General features: G+C 44.9%; 1 protein-coding gene across 9 annotated transcripts in view; it reads right to left on the bottom strand.

The window, feature by feature from the left end:
• Nucleotides 1–13,490, bottom strand: part of LOC137376381 (probable G-protein coupled receptor 139) — a 45,107-nt gene extending 31,617 nt beyond the window's left edge. For 3 of the 9 annotated variants that reach the window (XR_010976203.1, XR_010976205.1, XM_068044827.1), the window contains exons 1-2: nt 13,240–13,479; nt 6,926–7,076 (exon numbers count right to left, since the gene is read on the bottom strand). Coding sequence is in view for 2 of the 9 variants with exons in the window: in XM_068044834.1 (XP_067900935.1) it covers nt 835–950; nt 6,926–6,939 (130 nt within the window). In the remaining 7 variants the exon portion in view is untranslated. Of the gene's footprint in view, nt 1–834; nt 951–1,405; nt 1,504–6,925; nt 7,077–11,026; nt 11,507–13,239 lie in introns of those variants that run through there. The other 6 variants (XM_068044834.1, XM_068044833.1, XR_010976204.1 and 3 more) reach the window with 5 other exon arrangements.
• Between the last annotated feature and the right edge of the window lie 4,150 nt (nt 13,491–17,640).

The following is a 17,640-nucleotide window of genomic DNA, read 5'->3' as shown; positions in this document are numbered from 1 at the left end:
AAATCTTACTTGCCACTTATCAGCCCAAGCCTGGACATTGTCCAAGTCTTGCTGCATTTCTAAACAGATGGCTTCAGTACCTGAGGAGTCATGAATGGTGCTGAACATTGTGCAATCATCAGCGAACATCCCCACTTCTGACCTTGTTGTGTTAGGGATCCCCCATCATGGAGGATGGGGATATTTGTGGAGCGTCCTCCTCCTGTCAGTTGTTTAATTGTCCACCACCATTCATGACTGGATGTGGCAGGTTTGCAGATCTTAGTTCTGATCAGTTGGCTGTGGAATTGCTTAGCCCTGTCTATCACATGCTGGCTCCAACGTTTGGCATGCAATTAGTCCTGTGTTGTAGCTTCACCAGGCTGACACTTCATTTTTAAGTGCTGTTCCTGGCATGCCCTCCTGCACACGTCATTGAACCACGGTTGGTCCCTTGGCTTGATGGTAATGGTGCAGTGGGGGATATGCCGGGCCATGAGGGTACAGATTGTGGTTGAATACAATTCTACTGCTGCCGATGGCCCACAGTACCTCATGGATGCCCAGATCTGTTCGAAATCTATCCCATTTAGCATGGTGGTAGTGCCACACAACACGATGGTGGGAATTCTCAATTAAAAGATGGGACTTTGTCTCCACAAGGACTGTGCGGTGCTCACTCCCACCAATAATGTTATGGACAGATGCATCTGCGACAGGTAGATTTCTGAGGAATAGGTTTTTCACTCTTGTTGGTTCCCTTACTACCTGTCGCAGAGAAGCACTGATTCATCAGCCAAGGGCGGAGGGAGGGGAGAGCGGCGGTGGGTGGTAATCTGCAGGAGGTTTCCTTACCCATATTTGATCTGATGCCGTGAGACGTCATGGGGTCCACAGTCAATGTTGAGGACACACAACGCAACTTCCTCCCGACTGTATACCACTGTGCCGCCACCTCTGGTGGGTCTCTCCTGTCGGTGGGAAAGGACATATCCAGGGATGATGATGGTGGTGTCAGGGACATTTTCTGTAAGGTATGATTCCATGAGTATGACCCTTTCAGGCTGTTACTTGACGAGCCTGTGGGATAGCTCTCCCAATTTTGGCACAAGCCCCCAGATTTTAGTAAGGAGGACTTTGCAAGGTCGACAGGGCTGGGTTTGTCATTGTCGTTTCCAGTGCCTAGGTCGATGCCGGGTGGTCTATCCAGTTTCATTCAACTTAATGAGGAATAAGATAATGGCAGAGAAACTAAACAAATATTTTGTGTGTCTTCATAGAGCATGATACAAAAATATCCCAGAAATACTAGAGAACCATGGCACTTGTGAGAATGAGGAACTGAAAGAAATTAGTATTAGGAGAAGTGTAGTACTGGAGAAAGTAATGGTACTTAAAGTTGATAAATCACCTGGACCTGATGGTCTACATCCCAGAATGTTGAAAGACGTGGTTGCAGAGATAGTGGATGAGTTGATGATCATCTTCCAAACTTCTATAGATTCTGGAGCGGTTCCTGAAATTCTGAACATGGCAAATGTAACCCTATCATTTAAGAAAGGAGGGAGCAAGAAAATGGGAAACTACAGACCTGTTAGCCTGACATCAATAGTAGAGAAAATGCTAGAATCGATTATAAAGGATGTGTTACCATCAGGTGAGAAAGGGTCTAGGGGTTTCCTCTAAGCCTTTGCCTGGTTTAACCGTAACAGGGTTTAATTTTAAAACACCATGTTTTTGCTCCCCCTCAGTGAATCTTTGTTCACCACTTTCCAATTGTAAAGCAAAGAAATCAGACAGGTTTTCTTAGATTTAAACAAGAATGGTGGAAGTTTATTAATCTTAAACTCTAATTCAGTTAATGGCTACAAATATGCGATGTGACCACACTAGCATGCATATGCAATAAACACGAATGCAGATAGCGACAGAAAAAGTAGAAAAGAAAGGGGAATGATTTGAGGCAATAGATGGGTTTCTATTTACTGTCCTTTGAGTTTGATGTTGAGTCTTTGGTTGCCGGTAAGTCTTTCTGTTCATTGGGGCCCAGTGCACGCTTTAATTTGTTTTGATGTGGGAGTCTTTTCTCTCTTGAGGATTACACAACTTCAGTGGGTCCAGAGGCTTGTGAAAAAATGAGAGAGAACCAGCGAGAAGAGAGGATTTCTTGTTCCAGCTTCAGTTTGTGGATTCTATCATTCAGCAGACCCTGTAATGCAAGCTTCCTTACACCTTCAATGTCTGGTGATCAAAATCTATTTGGGGTAATTGGACCAGGAAGTACTTCTTCGTCTCTCCAAGCACCGTCTCTTTGTATGCAAATGACCTTACAGCCAAATGTCTGGTGATCTCTTGTAAAACAACTCATTTCTTCACTCCAGCAACAGTTTAAAAATTAATATTCATATGACAAAGTTAATATGCCTCATTCTTGGCAGGTGGGAGTCTTCATGACACCTCCACACCTAGCATAACGAAATGAGACTTTTTTTTTTAAAACAGCATTTCATTAAAAGGGACTAGAGAGAAGATAAGTACAGGAAAACACACATGTATCTTCTCATTCATTCAGAAATCCTAACAGTTGTTACAGCCTGTCTTTTCTTGGCAGCAGTGCTGCTTTAAACTGCCCTTTTTGGCATCCCAATAAACATGTGATTTTTGGGGAAGTTTTTCAGTTTGCACATTTCCATGACTGCCTTGGGTGTCTTTGTTCTTGTTGAGGTCTGCAGGCGGACTGTTAGATTTAATTAGCCCTAGTTTGGAGTTCTGCTCATGGGCGTCGGCAGTGGGCGGTTCTACTCTCAACTCTCTTTCAGTGCTTTGATGAATCATGCAAGGGCTTTTCACCTTTTGGGATGGTTGGTTCCCTTTTCTCCTGACTGTGGGGGAGAATTCTTCGCTAATCTCCCTTTGTCCTCTGGGACACTCCTACTTCAGGTATTTGTCCAGATTCTGATGCACTCCCCTGCGGCACTTTGACTAGGTGAGGCATCACCCTTACAGTTTCTCTGCCCACTTGAGGACTTTCCTTGTTTCTATAAGTTTCTGTAAATGCTGTTAGAATCTCTGGTGGGGTGCTTCTAGTGTCTGCATTTACATAGGAGGATGTGGGGTCTAACAGTTCCAATATTTCAAGGTTGGCTGACCGGACAGTAGGGGTTTTCATCTAGGTTTCCTCCTGGGCTTCCTTTAACCTGCCCTCGTGGTCCCTTTTTCCCCTTTCTTTTCTAGGCTTTTGTCAGCTTTGCGCCTGTATGTCCCCTTTTGTTCTAAACAGGGGTCCCTTACAGTTCACCAGCCCTCGGCTGGAGGGTCCTCCAAACAACAATACAGAACTTAGGGGTGCAGGTTTCACTGTAGGTTGGGGTATCGCTTCAACCTGGCACATGCGGCAACTCCTGCAGTACTCCACCACATCTTTGTGGAGTTTTGGCCAGTCAAACTGCTGTCTTATGCAGGCTTTGGTTTTTTTGTATACCAACATGTACAGCCAGTGTAATCGCATGGGCCATTCTTAGTATTTCTCTCCAGTACCTCTGCGGCACCAATAACTGGTGAACCACTGTCCACTCCTTGCTCACAGGTCTGCGAGGAGAACTCCACTTCCTCATCAGTACTTCATTCTTTAAACAGCAGCAAACAGGGAATCTCTCTGCTGCACTTTCTAGACTGGGCAGCCTGTGCTAACTCTCACAATACTGGGTCAGGTCACTGAGCCTCAGCTAGGGCAGCTCCATTTAACTCATTCCCTGGGTCTTCTAACTTTCCAAAGAAAGTCTCAGACTGACAGACCTCATGATCATTTGCCTGCAGTGCCAATGCAGTCTCCTCTGGGGGAGCTGGTTTGATCATGGTCTGATTCATTACATATTCAGGGAAACTGCAGGGGACCGTCTCCTGCCACTGCCCTGTCTCTCTGACCTCCTGCAGTCTTTCTTTCACTACTGAGGAAGTTAGCATCTTCACTCCTGCCAGATCATTACCTAGGGATAGGTCAACCCCGTCCACAGGCAAACTAGGGACAATCCCTACGGTCATCGGTCTCGAAACTTAGGTCGCACTCCAAATGCACCCGATGTACACTGCCCTCCAAAACCATTCACCACCATTCGGGTGTTTACTGCACTCTCTGGGGGAAAGGTCAGGCCTTTTCCCAGTAAAAGGGATGCAGTGACCCCTGTGTCTCTGAGAATTATTGCTCCACTCAAGCGGTATGGGGTTACTCTCCCTTCAGACACAAAACCCTGATAATCTTCAGGAATCCTATTAAATTTTCCTGCACTTGCAGCCATAAGCTTCCTCGGTCTCACTCTTACTGCAGTTAAAGCCATAGTTTGTTCTGCTGTGCTTTCCATCAGGGTCCCTTCTCCGTCACTGAGCGGGTGCGTCCTGATTAACCCTACAGGTTTTCCTTTAGTTTTCAGCAGTCAGTTCTTAAATGCCCTGTTTTATTACAATAGAAGCAGACAGGTCTCTGGGTCTCACTCCTACTTACAGCACCTTCCTTTTTGGCTGAAGAAGGGCCCCCTGTGTCTCCTGCTTTTCTTTCCTTCCCAAGACTGCTTGGGCTTCTATCACCTTCCCACCCTTTGTCCTTTTCGGATTTGTGGGGGTGAATAGGAAAGTCTTTCCCCTGAAGAACCGATTTATAAATGAGAGCAAACTCATCAGCCAGCACTGAAGCTTGCTGCCATCTATGAACCTTCGGTTCCTCTACATGTGTCTTTATGGAGAGTGGGAGAGAGTTTTTAACTTCCTCGAGCAAAAGTACGTCTTTGAGATTTTCATAGCCGAGCTGCACTTTAAGAGCCCTCAGCTACTGGTCACAAGCCAGCTCCTTATTTCTCTCAAACTCCAGGTCAGTTTGATCAGCTTGCATTTTGAGGGTTCTAAACTTTTGGTGATAGGCTTCTGGTACTAACTCATATTTCCCCAGGATAGCATTTTTTGCTAGTTTATAATCTGATGAACTCTCATCTGGCAACATGGAATAAACCTCATGGGCTTTTCCTACTAACTTGCTTTGTATCAACAAAGTCCATGCCTCAGCTGGCCACTTTAACTGCCTTGCCAGTTTTTCAAAAGACACAAAAAAACACTTCCATATATCCCTCATTGAATTTTGGGGTCAGTTGGGAAAGTTTTAGCAATTACGCTCCTCCATATTGAACATGCATTCACTGGGGTTACTCTGTCACCCCCTATTTAACACAAGCTGCCTTAGCCCTCTCTTTTCACATTTTTTCTGGAAGGTTCTTTCTCTTTCTCTATCCTCCCTCTCTTTGTCTTCACGTTTCTTCTGGAAGGCTCTTTCTCTCTCTCCTGTCTCTCTTTTTCTTTCTCTTGTCTCTCTCACTCTTTTCTCAAATTCAAGTTTCCTCTGTTCCAATTGTGTCTTTGCTAGCAATACCCTCAGAGTCTATTTCTAACCCTGTTTCTGCTTCTTCAGATTCAAGGGAAAAATGGTTAGCCACTAGTCTTAGGAGTTCAGACTTCCTAGCCTTGCTACGTATAGTGATCTCACACAGCTCAGGCATTTTCCTCAACTCCTCCATAGACAGTGCTTTTAACTTATGCCAAGTTACTTCACCCTGGCTAAATATCTGTTACGACCAGGTAAGAAAGGGTCTAGGGGTTCCCTCTCAGCCTTTGCCTGGTCTAACCGTAACAGGGTTTAATTTTAAAAACACAGTGTTTTTGCTCCCCCTCAGTGAATCTTTGTTCACCCCTTTCCAATTGTAAGGCAAATCAATCGGACAGGTTTTCTTAGATTTAAACAAAAAAGGTGGAAGTTTATTAATCTTAAACACTAATTCGGTTAACAACTACAAATACGTGACGCGACCACGCTAGCATGCAGATGCGATAAACACAAATGTTGCTGGTAAGTCTTGCTGTTCACTGGGGCCCAGTGCACATTTGGATGTAGGAGTCTTTTCTCTGTTGAGGATTATGCGGCATAGTGAGTCCAAAGGTTTGTGAGAAAGGGAGAGAGAGCCAGCCAGGAGAGAGGCTTTCTTGTTCCAGCTTCAGTTGCAAAATTGCAGTCTGCCTCTTCATGCTGTCCTGTTTCTAATTCAAAAAGCCTGGACCAGCCGGTTAGTCATGTGACCAGCTGGTTTAACCACTTCTGCATTTGTGGATTCTATCATCTCAGCAGGCCCTGGAATGCGAGCCTCCTTACACTTTCAATGTCTGGTGATCAAAATCCATTTGGGTTAATTGGACCAGGGAGTAGTTCTTTGTCTCTTCAAGCACTGTTTCTTAGTGTGAAAATGTCCTTCCAGCCAAATGTCTGGTGCTCTCTTGCAAAACAAGTTATTTCTTCACTCCAGCAACAGTTTAAAAATTAATGATCATATGACGAAATTAATATGCCTCATCCTTGGCAGATGGGGGTCTTCATGACAGATGCAACAACTGGACATTTAGAAAATAATGCTCGGATTGGGCAGAGTCAGCATGGATTAATGAAAGGGAATCGTGTTTGCAAAACCTGTTGGAGTATTTTGGGTATGTAACTCGCAGAATAGATCACAGGGAGCTAGTGGAGGTGGTGTATTTGGATTTTCAGAAGGCTTCGATAAAGTCAACAAGAGGTTAGTAAGCAAAGTTAGTGCTCCTGCTCCTATTTACTATTTCCTATTTTCCAATAATTATTTTTAAACAAAATCAGATGATTGCAACCAAACTGACATGCCCATGTACCAGCACATACATAAACATTGATAGATAGATAAAGGGAAAAGGATAAGAGATAGTTTAAAGTCCCAAGTTAGGTACGTGTTTGTGGTTTACAGAATATTATTGAGTCTACTCCGGAGGAAAAATCTGTCTTTAAAAAGTTGCAGGCCTGATTATTCACAGTCTTGAACTTGTGGATTTATTGTAACGCGCTAGTGATTGTAATACAGCCCAAAACTGGTGGTGTATAGTTTGTTACCTTCTCAGATTCATGGTCTCAAAGTAACTTTTCGATGTCTCTGCTGTGGTCACTATTCTTGGTCAACAGGGTTCTTCTCTTCCCTGGATCCTTCTCACAGGGCTTTCTGTGATGTTGGCTTTATCTCTCCTCCCTCTCTCCAGCGAGCTACCTTTTAAGGTAAAAAAGCTCTCACATTAGCTTCGGTTAGGAGATGCATGACCCTTTCCCCTGTTGTAACCACTCATTGCGACGACATACGATAACCATGGTCATCTTTTGATGTTTGAATGGGAATCATTCTGTTATAATGTTTCTGCCTCATATCTTATTCATCTTTTTTTGACTATGGACCAGACTATCTCCAGCATCCTCTGTTTATCCATTTATGTCGATCAGAGTCATTCGTATGAAATAGCTTCTTTTATAGCAGTCCTCCCCAGAGCTATTTCAGATGGGGTTAACAAGCCTTGTCCTTGCAGACAAATTTGTGGATTTCCAGTACAGAAGGGGTCACATGGTGGCTATTCCATTTTTACTTTTTATAAGTCTCAATTTTCCAATAATTTTGCCTAGCAGTTGATTTTAAAAATTCCTAATCCTTCCATTTCATTCTTTATTTCCTCATGCTTCCTTCTGTGCATAAAAAAAAAATCAAGAAAAGCAGTGGTCCTAAAACCGACCCCTGGTGAACACCAATATGTACCCTCCTCCCGCCCGAAAAACAAAAATTCACAACTACTCTGTTTCCTGTCATTCAGTCAATTTTGTATCCATGTTACGACTGTCCCTTTTATTCCACAGCCGACAACTTTACTTTCAAGCCTGTCACATGACACTTTATCAAATGCCATTTTGGAAGTCCATGTGCACTAGATCAAATGCATTACCCTCATCAGCCCTCTCTGTTACCTCATCAAAACATGTTAACCTAACATGATTTGCCCTTAACAAATCCATGCTGGCTTTCCTTATTTAATCCACATTTGTCCAAGTGACTGTTAATTTTGCCCCTAATTATCATTTTTAAAAGAGTTCCCACCATCAAGGTTAAACTGAGAGGCCTGTAGTTGCTGGGTTTATCCTTACACCCTTTTTTGAACAAGGGTGTAACATTTGCTATTCTCAAGTCCTATGGCACCACCCTGTATTTAAGGAAGAATGGAAGATTATGGCCAGTGCCTCTGCAATTTCCACCACTCTTTCCTCCAGTATCTTTGGATCAATCTCATCTGGTCCTTGTGATTTATCAACTTTAACTACAGCCATCCTTTCTACTATCTGCTCTTCATCAAGTTTTAGCCCATCCAGTTTCTCAACTACCTCTTCTCTCACTTTGACCTGGGCAGAATCTTCTCCCTTGGTAAAGACAGATATAAAGTACTCATTTAACCCTTTTTCATCTGGCTCTTAATGTTGAAAGCATAAGCTTGTCACTTGTCCTACGTGTCTATGCACTTGCATATCTTTGTGGGAAACAGTACGGATTCGATCTTTGAGTGAGTCAAAATATTAGAACAGAACTACATCAGCATCTTTAATTTAAAAGGTGAGTGTTGCCTTTTTTAAGGAGTTATTTTTGCAAATGAACTGGTTTGCCTTTTAAGAGATAAAACTGTAGCCTTGAAGTCGAAGTCTGGCAGAAATCTAATTTGAAATTAACAAAAAAAACACTGCCTTATTTGGATTAGGGTTTGGAAACTGCTAATTTGTTTGCAGTTTAAGTTAAAGACACATCTTACTGATTGCTTTTAAGTAGCAAAGATCAGGAATTGCAAACTGGTTTGAGGGAGAAAAAGATAAATAAAGGAGATTAGGGAGAGATTCTGTCTGTTTAAAGCCTGTTTAAGAGGCTGATGTGAAATCTTTTGCTGTAAGAATGTTGAAGGTTTTATTTAGCTCCCGGTTGTATAAAAAAAAACTTGTGTTACAGATGACTTACAGAAAACATTTTAAAAGTTTTGAAACAATTGGGGTTTAATTTAAAATGCTATTAAATGTTAATAAATATTTCTGCAGTTTTCAATTGCTGAGCATTAAATATGGGAAAAGCTGAAAACAAGTGCCAAAAAAAATTGAAAAAAAAGGTTTAAAATGGATTTTGATTTTGGTTGGGGAAAGGTTTCTTTTGAAAAAACTTATGTAAATTGACAAATCTAGGAATACTTTGCTCTGTGCCCTCAAAGAAGCGGAGAAATTAACCCTTTGGGCTGACAGCTTTTTTTTTCATTTAATTGACCACGCAACTTTTGTATTGCTGAGTGTTGATATATATATAGGATATTATTAAATTTTATGTTCCTACATTGATAGATATGTTTGGACAAGTTAACCTATTGGGCTGTGAGGCAAAGCCACAATGGATTCATTATTTTTTTTAAACAGATGACCATGGTGCCACAAAAGATCCAGAAGCTTTAAGAAATTAAGAATTTATCGTTCTGTCTCTGTTGTGAAAGCATTTTAGAACTACCAAGCCTGGGCTTAAGAAATTGGAAATGATAAACAAAATTAAGTTGATATGAGTGATTATTTCAAGCACTCAAAGCAGAATTTATTTGAAGTTTAAAGGGATAAACAAACTCAAAGAAAAAAACAGTCGATGTGGCTCCTGAGTATCAAAAAAGATTTCTTTAGGGAAATAAATTAAACATTATCAACACCTGTCACTGCTATTTGAATTTGGGATAATTTTCAGATGCATGAAGTCCAGCGTAATTTAGCAAGTTACTTTTGAGGAACTAAAATTTCTTGTAAGATAAGATAAAGAAAAAACAAACACAATCTGGTAATGCCTGGAATCAAATGGAATGTTTGATTTCGATTTTAAAGGTATGAGAATATTGTATTGGACAGTAAAATTTCTCCAGGGTTCAAAAATGAAATAGAATAATAATTAATGGGAATTGGAAGTTATATCTGGGTGCAAGAGATAATAAAGGAATTTTGGGAAAATCAGAATTTCTGACATTAAATTAATGTATTTTAGAACTTTAAAGAAGCCCAGAACTTTCTAGTGAAAGTCAGGATAGCGTAGATAGGAATTGTAATTGGTGGCTTTCTCTTGGAAAAATTTATGTCTTTTCATACAAACTTTTTTTAGGGGAAATCACATTTGATAGTCTGGCCACTACCCAAGACATTGGGACGATGCTTGGGTTAATAAAGAAAGGTCTTCAGACAGACACTCACCTCCACCCTTCTTGAACTTTTTATAAGATCACCTGAAAGTCCAAGAATGACTTTTATTGAAGGGAACAATGTGAGTGTACAGATGTGATTTGTTGCATGTGAAGCAACTAACATGTGAGAAAGCATGGTGAAGCTGCACTGAGAATGGGTCTCAGACATGCTCAGCTACTTTACAGAAGGGCAACATGAGATGGATAATGTGGCCAGTAGAGTGAGAAAATATTTTAAAACTTCAAGGCATTGGCACATTATCCATAGCGAAACTGATGTTAAAACAATCACTTACGTACTAATAGTTTAGAATATTATTGAGTGAGGTGATATGTAAGTGGGGAGTGCCAAAACAATCAATCGTATTCAGGGATCAAGATCGCATTTGAAAAAATTCACCCACAATCCTCAGGGATAGTGGAAAGGGGAAATAGAATGCTGAAAACAAGGCATAAAAAGCTATGTACAGATCACCCCACTTGATGGGCTAACATGCCGCCTATGTGCCTCATCCACTCCCCACAAAGCAACAGAAATCTCACCCTATCTGATGATGAATGGTAGGTTGATGAGAATCCCAGGACATTTATCATCTGCTACAAGTAGGTACTCAATAGAAGGTTGCGAAAGCGTACCTCAGATGTGAGCTGTAGAACAGCTCTTATACCTCAAAGGAATTGAGTGATCATGAAAAGTAGTGAGGGATCAATATATTGCCATATATTTCACCATCAAACCGGGGAGTTGCAGGTACATTTGGGCAGTTAGATTTTAGTCTGACTTCACCATTTTTGTACTCTATTCACTTAATAACAAACGAGGTCAAGAAATCTATTTTAATACTAACATGCGACTAAAGAAGCCATTTTGTATCCTGTATTAACTGTTGTATCCTATATTAAATAATAAGTAACCACCATGAAACAGATGACTGTAAAAATAATGAACTTTAATTGAGTTATAGTTAATGAATCAATAACCATGTCAGAAAGAGTGGGTTTTCATTTTAAAGTTTGTTAAGTTTAATTTCTATAAGTTTGCTCTAAGTTTAAAAACACAGCTTCAGCTCAGTTTGAACAATGGACCTTTCTGGGATCCCTGATAAAGCCCATGGAATGGTACATTGTGGCCTTCGAGAGTCTGGATTTAATGAATAAAGTGGTTGTTTAAAATCAGATTAAGGGACATTGTGAAACCATTCCATTGTACTCTGCTGAGCACAATGGAAGATATAATTAAGAACCAATCAAATTTATCTAGTAACAGCTATAGCCAATTATTAAATTAATAAGTGCGTGACTCTGAGGTGGTGTGATGGCCATCCAGGGGTTAAAAGCAGGAGTCTTGTAAACTTTCGTTGCGCAGAAGCAAAAGCAGATCTTGGAGTTAGAAGCACAGACCAACAGCCAAGTTCTTCACCTAACAAGGGATCAAGACAGAAAAGAGAGGACTGCATCACTCTGTGACCAATACTCAACCACGAAGTGCAGCTGCGAGAGCTCTAAAGCTGCATTCCAAGTTTGTTAAGTATAATTCTGCTTCCAATTGTTCAGTATTATTTTACTTTCAATAAACTCTCTGGACTTATTAATCAAGTATCCTGTTGCCTCAATTGGTTAAGTCTTTCCTGAATTAAGTTGGATTTGGGTCTGCAAGGGGCTTTCACCTGCCACCCAAGATCGACCTTCCATCAAGGTCAACTGATCCAAAACTCTGCTGTCCATTTCCAGTTCTCCCACTCGCCCATCACCCTCCCCCTCACTGATCAGCATTGGTTCCAGTTCCCTAACACCTTTGAAATTCTTCTTATTGGTTTAAAGTCCCTCCTTGTTCTCACCCCCATCCCCTCATCTCCAGCTTCTCCTCCAAACCTGCAGCAAACCCAAACATGATCTCTCCATACCTCTGACATTGGCCTCTTTCAGTGGGACTGCCCTCGCTAGGTTCCATTCTCACTGATCTGATTGTAGCCAGAGCATCGCCAGCAATGAATTCTCTTCCCACACCAGCACCGTAACCACTGAAGATCCTGAACTTTCCATCCTCGCTCCCTCCCCTTCCTCATCTGCATACCGTCCACTGGTGACATCATCTAGATGTGGGGTCAGGTTCCACATGTGTGCTGAAAACCACCATCTCTCTCGACCCTCCACTGCCTCTGTGTTATCAGACTTCAACAGTTTGTTTTCCATGAACTGCAATTTTCTCCAATTAAACATGGGGAAGAGCAAAACCTCTACCTTCCGCCCCACCACAAACTCCACCCCCTTGTCACCGATTCCATCACCCTTCCTGGCTGTGGGCTCAGGCTGAATATGATGTTGTTTAAACTCCAATTCCTACGACCACTACTTTTTTGCTATAAATAACTGACTTAGATCTTGGAATACAGAATACAATTTCAAGATTTGCTGCCGATACCAAACTTGGAGGAGTTGCATAGAATGAGGATGATACGAACCGCCTGCAACAGGTCATAGATAGGCCAGCAGAATGGGCAGACACGTGGCTGATGGAATTTAGTACAGACAAATGTGCCATAGAGCCATAGGGTCATTTATGGCAGAGAAGGATTACTGTCGGGTTAGTATAAATGGGTGGTTGTTGGTCGGCACAGACTCGGTGGGCCGAAGGGCCTGTTTCAGTGCTGTATCTCTAAATAAAATAAAATAAATAAATAAAATATTCGGCCCATCAAGGTTAATGGGCTGGTTCTCCTCCCAACAACGGGTTTCATGGCAGGGGGGTGGGGGGGGGGGAAGTGGGGAGTGCAGAGAATCAGAGCAGCAGTGGCCACCACGGAACCCAACACTGGGATTGCCGGTTCCAATTCTCCACAGGATGGGATAGGCCGACAACGGCTTCCTGCCCAGAGGCCAAATAAGGGCTTCTTCCTGCCACTGCATGGATCTTACCAGAGCCTACGATGTGCGGGGAGGATGCCTTGGAAAACAAAATGCCCACCCCATCCCCCAGCGCAAATTTGGAGGGGTCCCTCCATTGTGGGCAATTTGTGGCCCATGGACAACCCCCACCGGGAACCAATTCACTTCCCAGGAAACCCCTCCCCCTGTATCAAACGCCCATTGCCCCAGCCCCCAACCCCTCGCTGGAGCCTTCTGGAATGGCCCTGGCAACTCCACCTCACCTACCTGTGTTTTGGAGTTCTACCGCTTGGGCCTGGGTCTGAGGCATCTGCAGTACCGGCAGTGACCACCACCTCCCCTGGCACTGCCGATCCTGCTGAGCTGTCAGCACTGTGATTGTCCAGCAGTTCTTGGGGGTGGGATCCCCATCCCTGCTAAGGCTGGAATTTTACCTTTGTCGGCGGCTCCGTGTTCTGGGAGGCGGAAGCGGATGCCGAGGTTGCTCCCACTCTGCGCCTAGCTGCCACCCCGATCGAGCGCTAACTAACCAATTAGCGGCTTGGCAGTGTATTTATGACAGAAAAGGGCGCGCACAGGCTTGATCGGTGGGGGCGGGGCTAGACACGGAAGCAGGTGCTGCAAGTCATTTATAAGGGCTTTCAGCAACCTCAGTGGCTCTGAGAGGCTTATCTGCAGCATGGAGGACATCAGGAGCAGCAGCATATTAGAAGAAGGAATAGAACTGATTAAGGGTGAAAGGAGTGCAACAGGAATTAAAGGTGTAACCCATCCAGTAAACATTAATATAGCTGAGACAGGTCAGAAACCGCTTACGGCAATGGTAGAGAGATGCAACTGTGTGGCACCCAGGTTCTCTGAAGACTCCACAGTGGCACAGTGGCGCGCACCGCAGCCTCACAGCTCCAGCGACCCGGGTTCAATTCTGGGTACTGCCTGTGTGGAGTTTGCAAGTTCTCCCTGTGTCTGCGTGGGTTTTCTCCGGGTGCTCCGGTTCCCTCCCACATGCCAAAGACTTGCAGGTTGATAGGTAAATTGACCATTAGCAATTGCCCCTAGTATAGGTAGGTGGTAGGAAAATATAGGGACAGGTGGGGATGTGGTAGGAATATGGAATTAGTGTAGGATTAATATAAATGGGTGGTTGATGGTCGGCACAGACTCGGTGGGCCGAAGGGCCTGTTTCAGTGCTGTATCTCTAAACTAAACTAAAAACTAAACTCCCTGCATGTCCTCCTCCAGGCAGCTGAGGCAAGGCGGGAGGTCCTCTTAACATCAGACGGAAGGAGGAGACCTCCCCAAGTCACCAAGAAGCTGTGGCTGGAGGTTGTGGAGGAGGTTAGCAGACGCGGGGTAGTGAGAAGTGGATCGAGCAATGAAGGTTGCCCGCACAGTCAAAATTATATACATGTGGTTACACTGCAGTCAATGACATGTCCTTCAGTCAGGAGTGTTGCTCACACCTGATCATTCGGTTTTCCCCCGCAGTTGAAACACAGCAGCAGCCAGGCAGCATTTCTGGGGCACATCCGTCCACCTCTGAGGAGGAGGGGGGGACCTCAGAGGGTGCAGCAGCACATCCTTTCCCCGCGCCAAGTGCCATCTCAGAAACAGTCACCTCAGTTGGGATGTGTGCGTCTCGGATTCATGGTCACAACCTGGTGCCAGCACTGCACAAGTGTTGGACCAGCTGCCGGAGGCAGTATCGGCCGATGCCTCTGACATTCGGAGGACTGTGGGAGGCCAGGCCAGTGCTGAGCCCCAAGGTGATGATGAGCCTCTGATGACATCCACTCGGCGGGAGATGCTGCAGGTGCAGCGTGTGGTGCGTGGAGATCTGGCAGAGTTACCAGGGACATTGCGTGCTCTGGCTCGGACTTGGAGATCTCCATCCAGGCGATGAGTAACGCACAGTCCTTGTCCTCTGCGCACCTGCCTTCCTCCATTGACAGATTGGCGACTGCTGTGGAGGGCCCAATCCTGGAGGCAGTGCAGAACTTCACAGAGAAAGTGAGCTCCATGGACCAGTGCCTCAACGAGCTGTCGATGAGGCTCCTGCGGCATCTGGAAGCTGCTCATCCTTCTGAGGTCAGCAGGGAGGCCCATTTGAGCCTCGTGAGGGCACAGGAGCAGCAGCAGAATACATACGGGGGCTCCTTTCAGGACGCACCTGATGCATTCAGCAGCTATTTGTCCCCTCTGCCAGTGACATCAGCACCTCATAATCCCAGGGTGTCAGAGGGTGGTCCTGTGACTGCTCAGGGTCAACTCAACATGCCGGGGCCTGCATGGCTTTGGGAAGACAGCGGATGCCCGCCAAAGTTATCCAAAGCCACAGGGCAGCCTGAACAGCCACCTGCCTCTGCCGTGGCTGGCTGTGAAGGGTCATCCACACACGTGAGCACTCGCAAACATTTTTAAAAATCACAATAGCTGCACTGAGGGGCCACTGGTGTGATTTGTAAATATTTATTTACTGCTATACTTCACTAAAAAACTATTAAATTTTTCACTTGGCATTTTCATCTGTCGCAAGTCAATGATGATGTTTTTGACAATCTCGCTGTTCAGCATGAGATGGAGACTTGGGAGGTGGCATGCTCAGACCTTGTGGTGCTTGAGGGAAATGTGGGCCATTGCAGCAGAGATTTCCACCTGCAGGTGACTGCTTCTGTGCTTCCAGCTGATGTGAATGCCTCATTTCAGACTGACATATCAATCGCTGGGTGATGAGCCTCCATTCAAGAGATAGGCCTGAGTATTCGAGCCTCCCGAGTCTCCCTTGCACTTAATTCCTGCAAACCTCCAGCTCCCTCCCCCTGCCGTTCAGGTGGCTATGCCCCCTCTTCCTCATCCTCAGCTGTTTCACCATCCTCATCTGAGGATGCCTCGCGCTGAAGAATTTCATCATCCTCCAGGGCCTCCCCCCTCTGCAGCGCCAGGTTATGTAAGGTGCAGCAGACGACAACAATGCGGGATACCCTTGCTGGCGAGGGCACCACCTGAGCATGGTTCACATTGTAACGTTCCTCTGCTTCATTCCGTGGGTTCCTCACCAGTATCATCAGCCATGTCTTCGGTGGGTAACTCCTGTCACCAGGTATCCATCCTTGCAGGCACTCGGGGAGGCTGAATAGTGCTGGCACCTGGGAGTTCCGGAGGATGAATGCGTCATGACTGCTTCCAGGATAACGATCACACACCTACAACATACCCTTACAGTGGTCACAGACAAGTTGCACATTCATTAAATGAAACTCCTTTTGATTAATGAAGGCCACTGACTGACCTGTAGATGCTCTAATGGCCACATGTGTGCAGTCAATTACGTCTTGGACCATGGGAACCAGCGATGGCGCTGAAGCCTCTGGCTCTCTCAGCCTGACTGGCAGCGTCCGTCTGAAACTTGATGAACTGGCTGGCACGCCTGAATATGGCATCAGTTGCCACCTTAATGTAGTGATGCACTGATGATTGCGAGACTCCGCATATGTCTCCTGATAAAGCCTGGAAAGAGACTGATGTGTAGAAGTTTAGAGTGACTGTAAGCTTCAGTGCGACCAGCATTGGATGGCCATCCATGCAGCAACCTCCACTGCCGGCATCTCACACAGAGATGTGACAGTCTCTCGGGACAGGCGCAGTCTTCTTCAGCACTGGCACTCTGACATCTGCAGAAAGTTCAACTGCGGGCGGTAGACCCTGCCTACTGGGTAGACTCGTCTCCTCACGAGAGGTTGCTCCCGAAGCCCTCTGTGACCTTCTGCCCCTCCCCCATTACCAGGCTGCACTTGGCCAGCAGGTTGCTGAATTCCCTGGCTGCGTGTTCTCCTGTCCCTCCTTGTGGCAGAGTCTTCCTCACTAGACGAGCCACCTCCAGAGTGGACAATTTCCATGGCTGCAGTGTCCCAGAGATATTTTGAGGACAGGTTTTGCAGCCTGCTGTAAGGACATGCACTCACAACCCCCCTCCCCTACACGAATAAATCAGTGAAGCTGTGGCCAAACCAGGAGTTTCACTCACTCAGGTGAACCCTGGTGAACCAGCAAAAACTGCCCCGACCTTTCAAACAACGCACAAATCAATCAGAGAATAATGAAAAAACCAGTACCTCCAACTCCTGCACAGATACACTGGTTGCCGCTCTTTTAAAACTACCAGGTTCCTGACTCCCACTTCGACTCATTTGCCAGACATAAAATGTGACAGCCGACGTAAAATGGCTGTCAATAGGATTGTTGTGTACTTCAATTGGCCCTTAATTGCTGCAAATCGTATGGCGAACAGCGCCTCCATCTCGCCCGACACCCGACCTACGTAAAATGGGGATTGGGAGTAATGACGTCGGGGACCCAACCCGACACTATCGCCCGCCATTTTCCGCCTTGGCTGCATCGGAGGATGCCTGATTTGACCAAGTAAAATTCCAACCCATGTCTTTAAAGGGACTGGGATTCCGCCTACTTAAACTTTCAACTCGAAAGACCGGAAGATTGCCCCAGGAGGCTGAAAAAAATGCAGATGCGGGGTTCCCCCCGACATTCTGGCCTGGCGCCGGGAGCCCCGCCTCCTGCCCAAAATCCGGCTCAATTTATATAAATGACTTAGATGAAGGGACCAAAGGTATGGTTGCTAAATTTGCTGATAACACCAAGACAGGTAGGAAA

The sequence above is a fragment of the Heterodontus francisci genome, chromosome 13 (genome assembly GCF_036365525.1).
Source record: "Heterodontus francisci isolate sHetFra1 chromosome 13, sHetFra1.hap1, whole genome shotgun sequence".
Taxonomy (NCBI): Eukaryota; Metazoa; Chordata; class Chondrichthyes; order Heterodontiformes; family Heterodontidae; genus Heterodontus; species Heterodontus francisci.
This window is presented reverse-complemented; position numbering and strand designations above follow the sequence as displayed.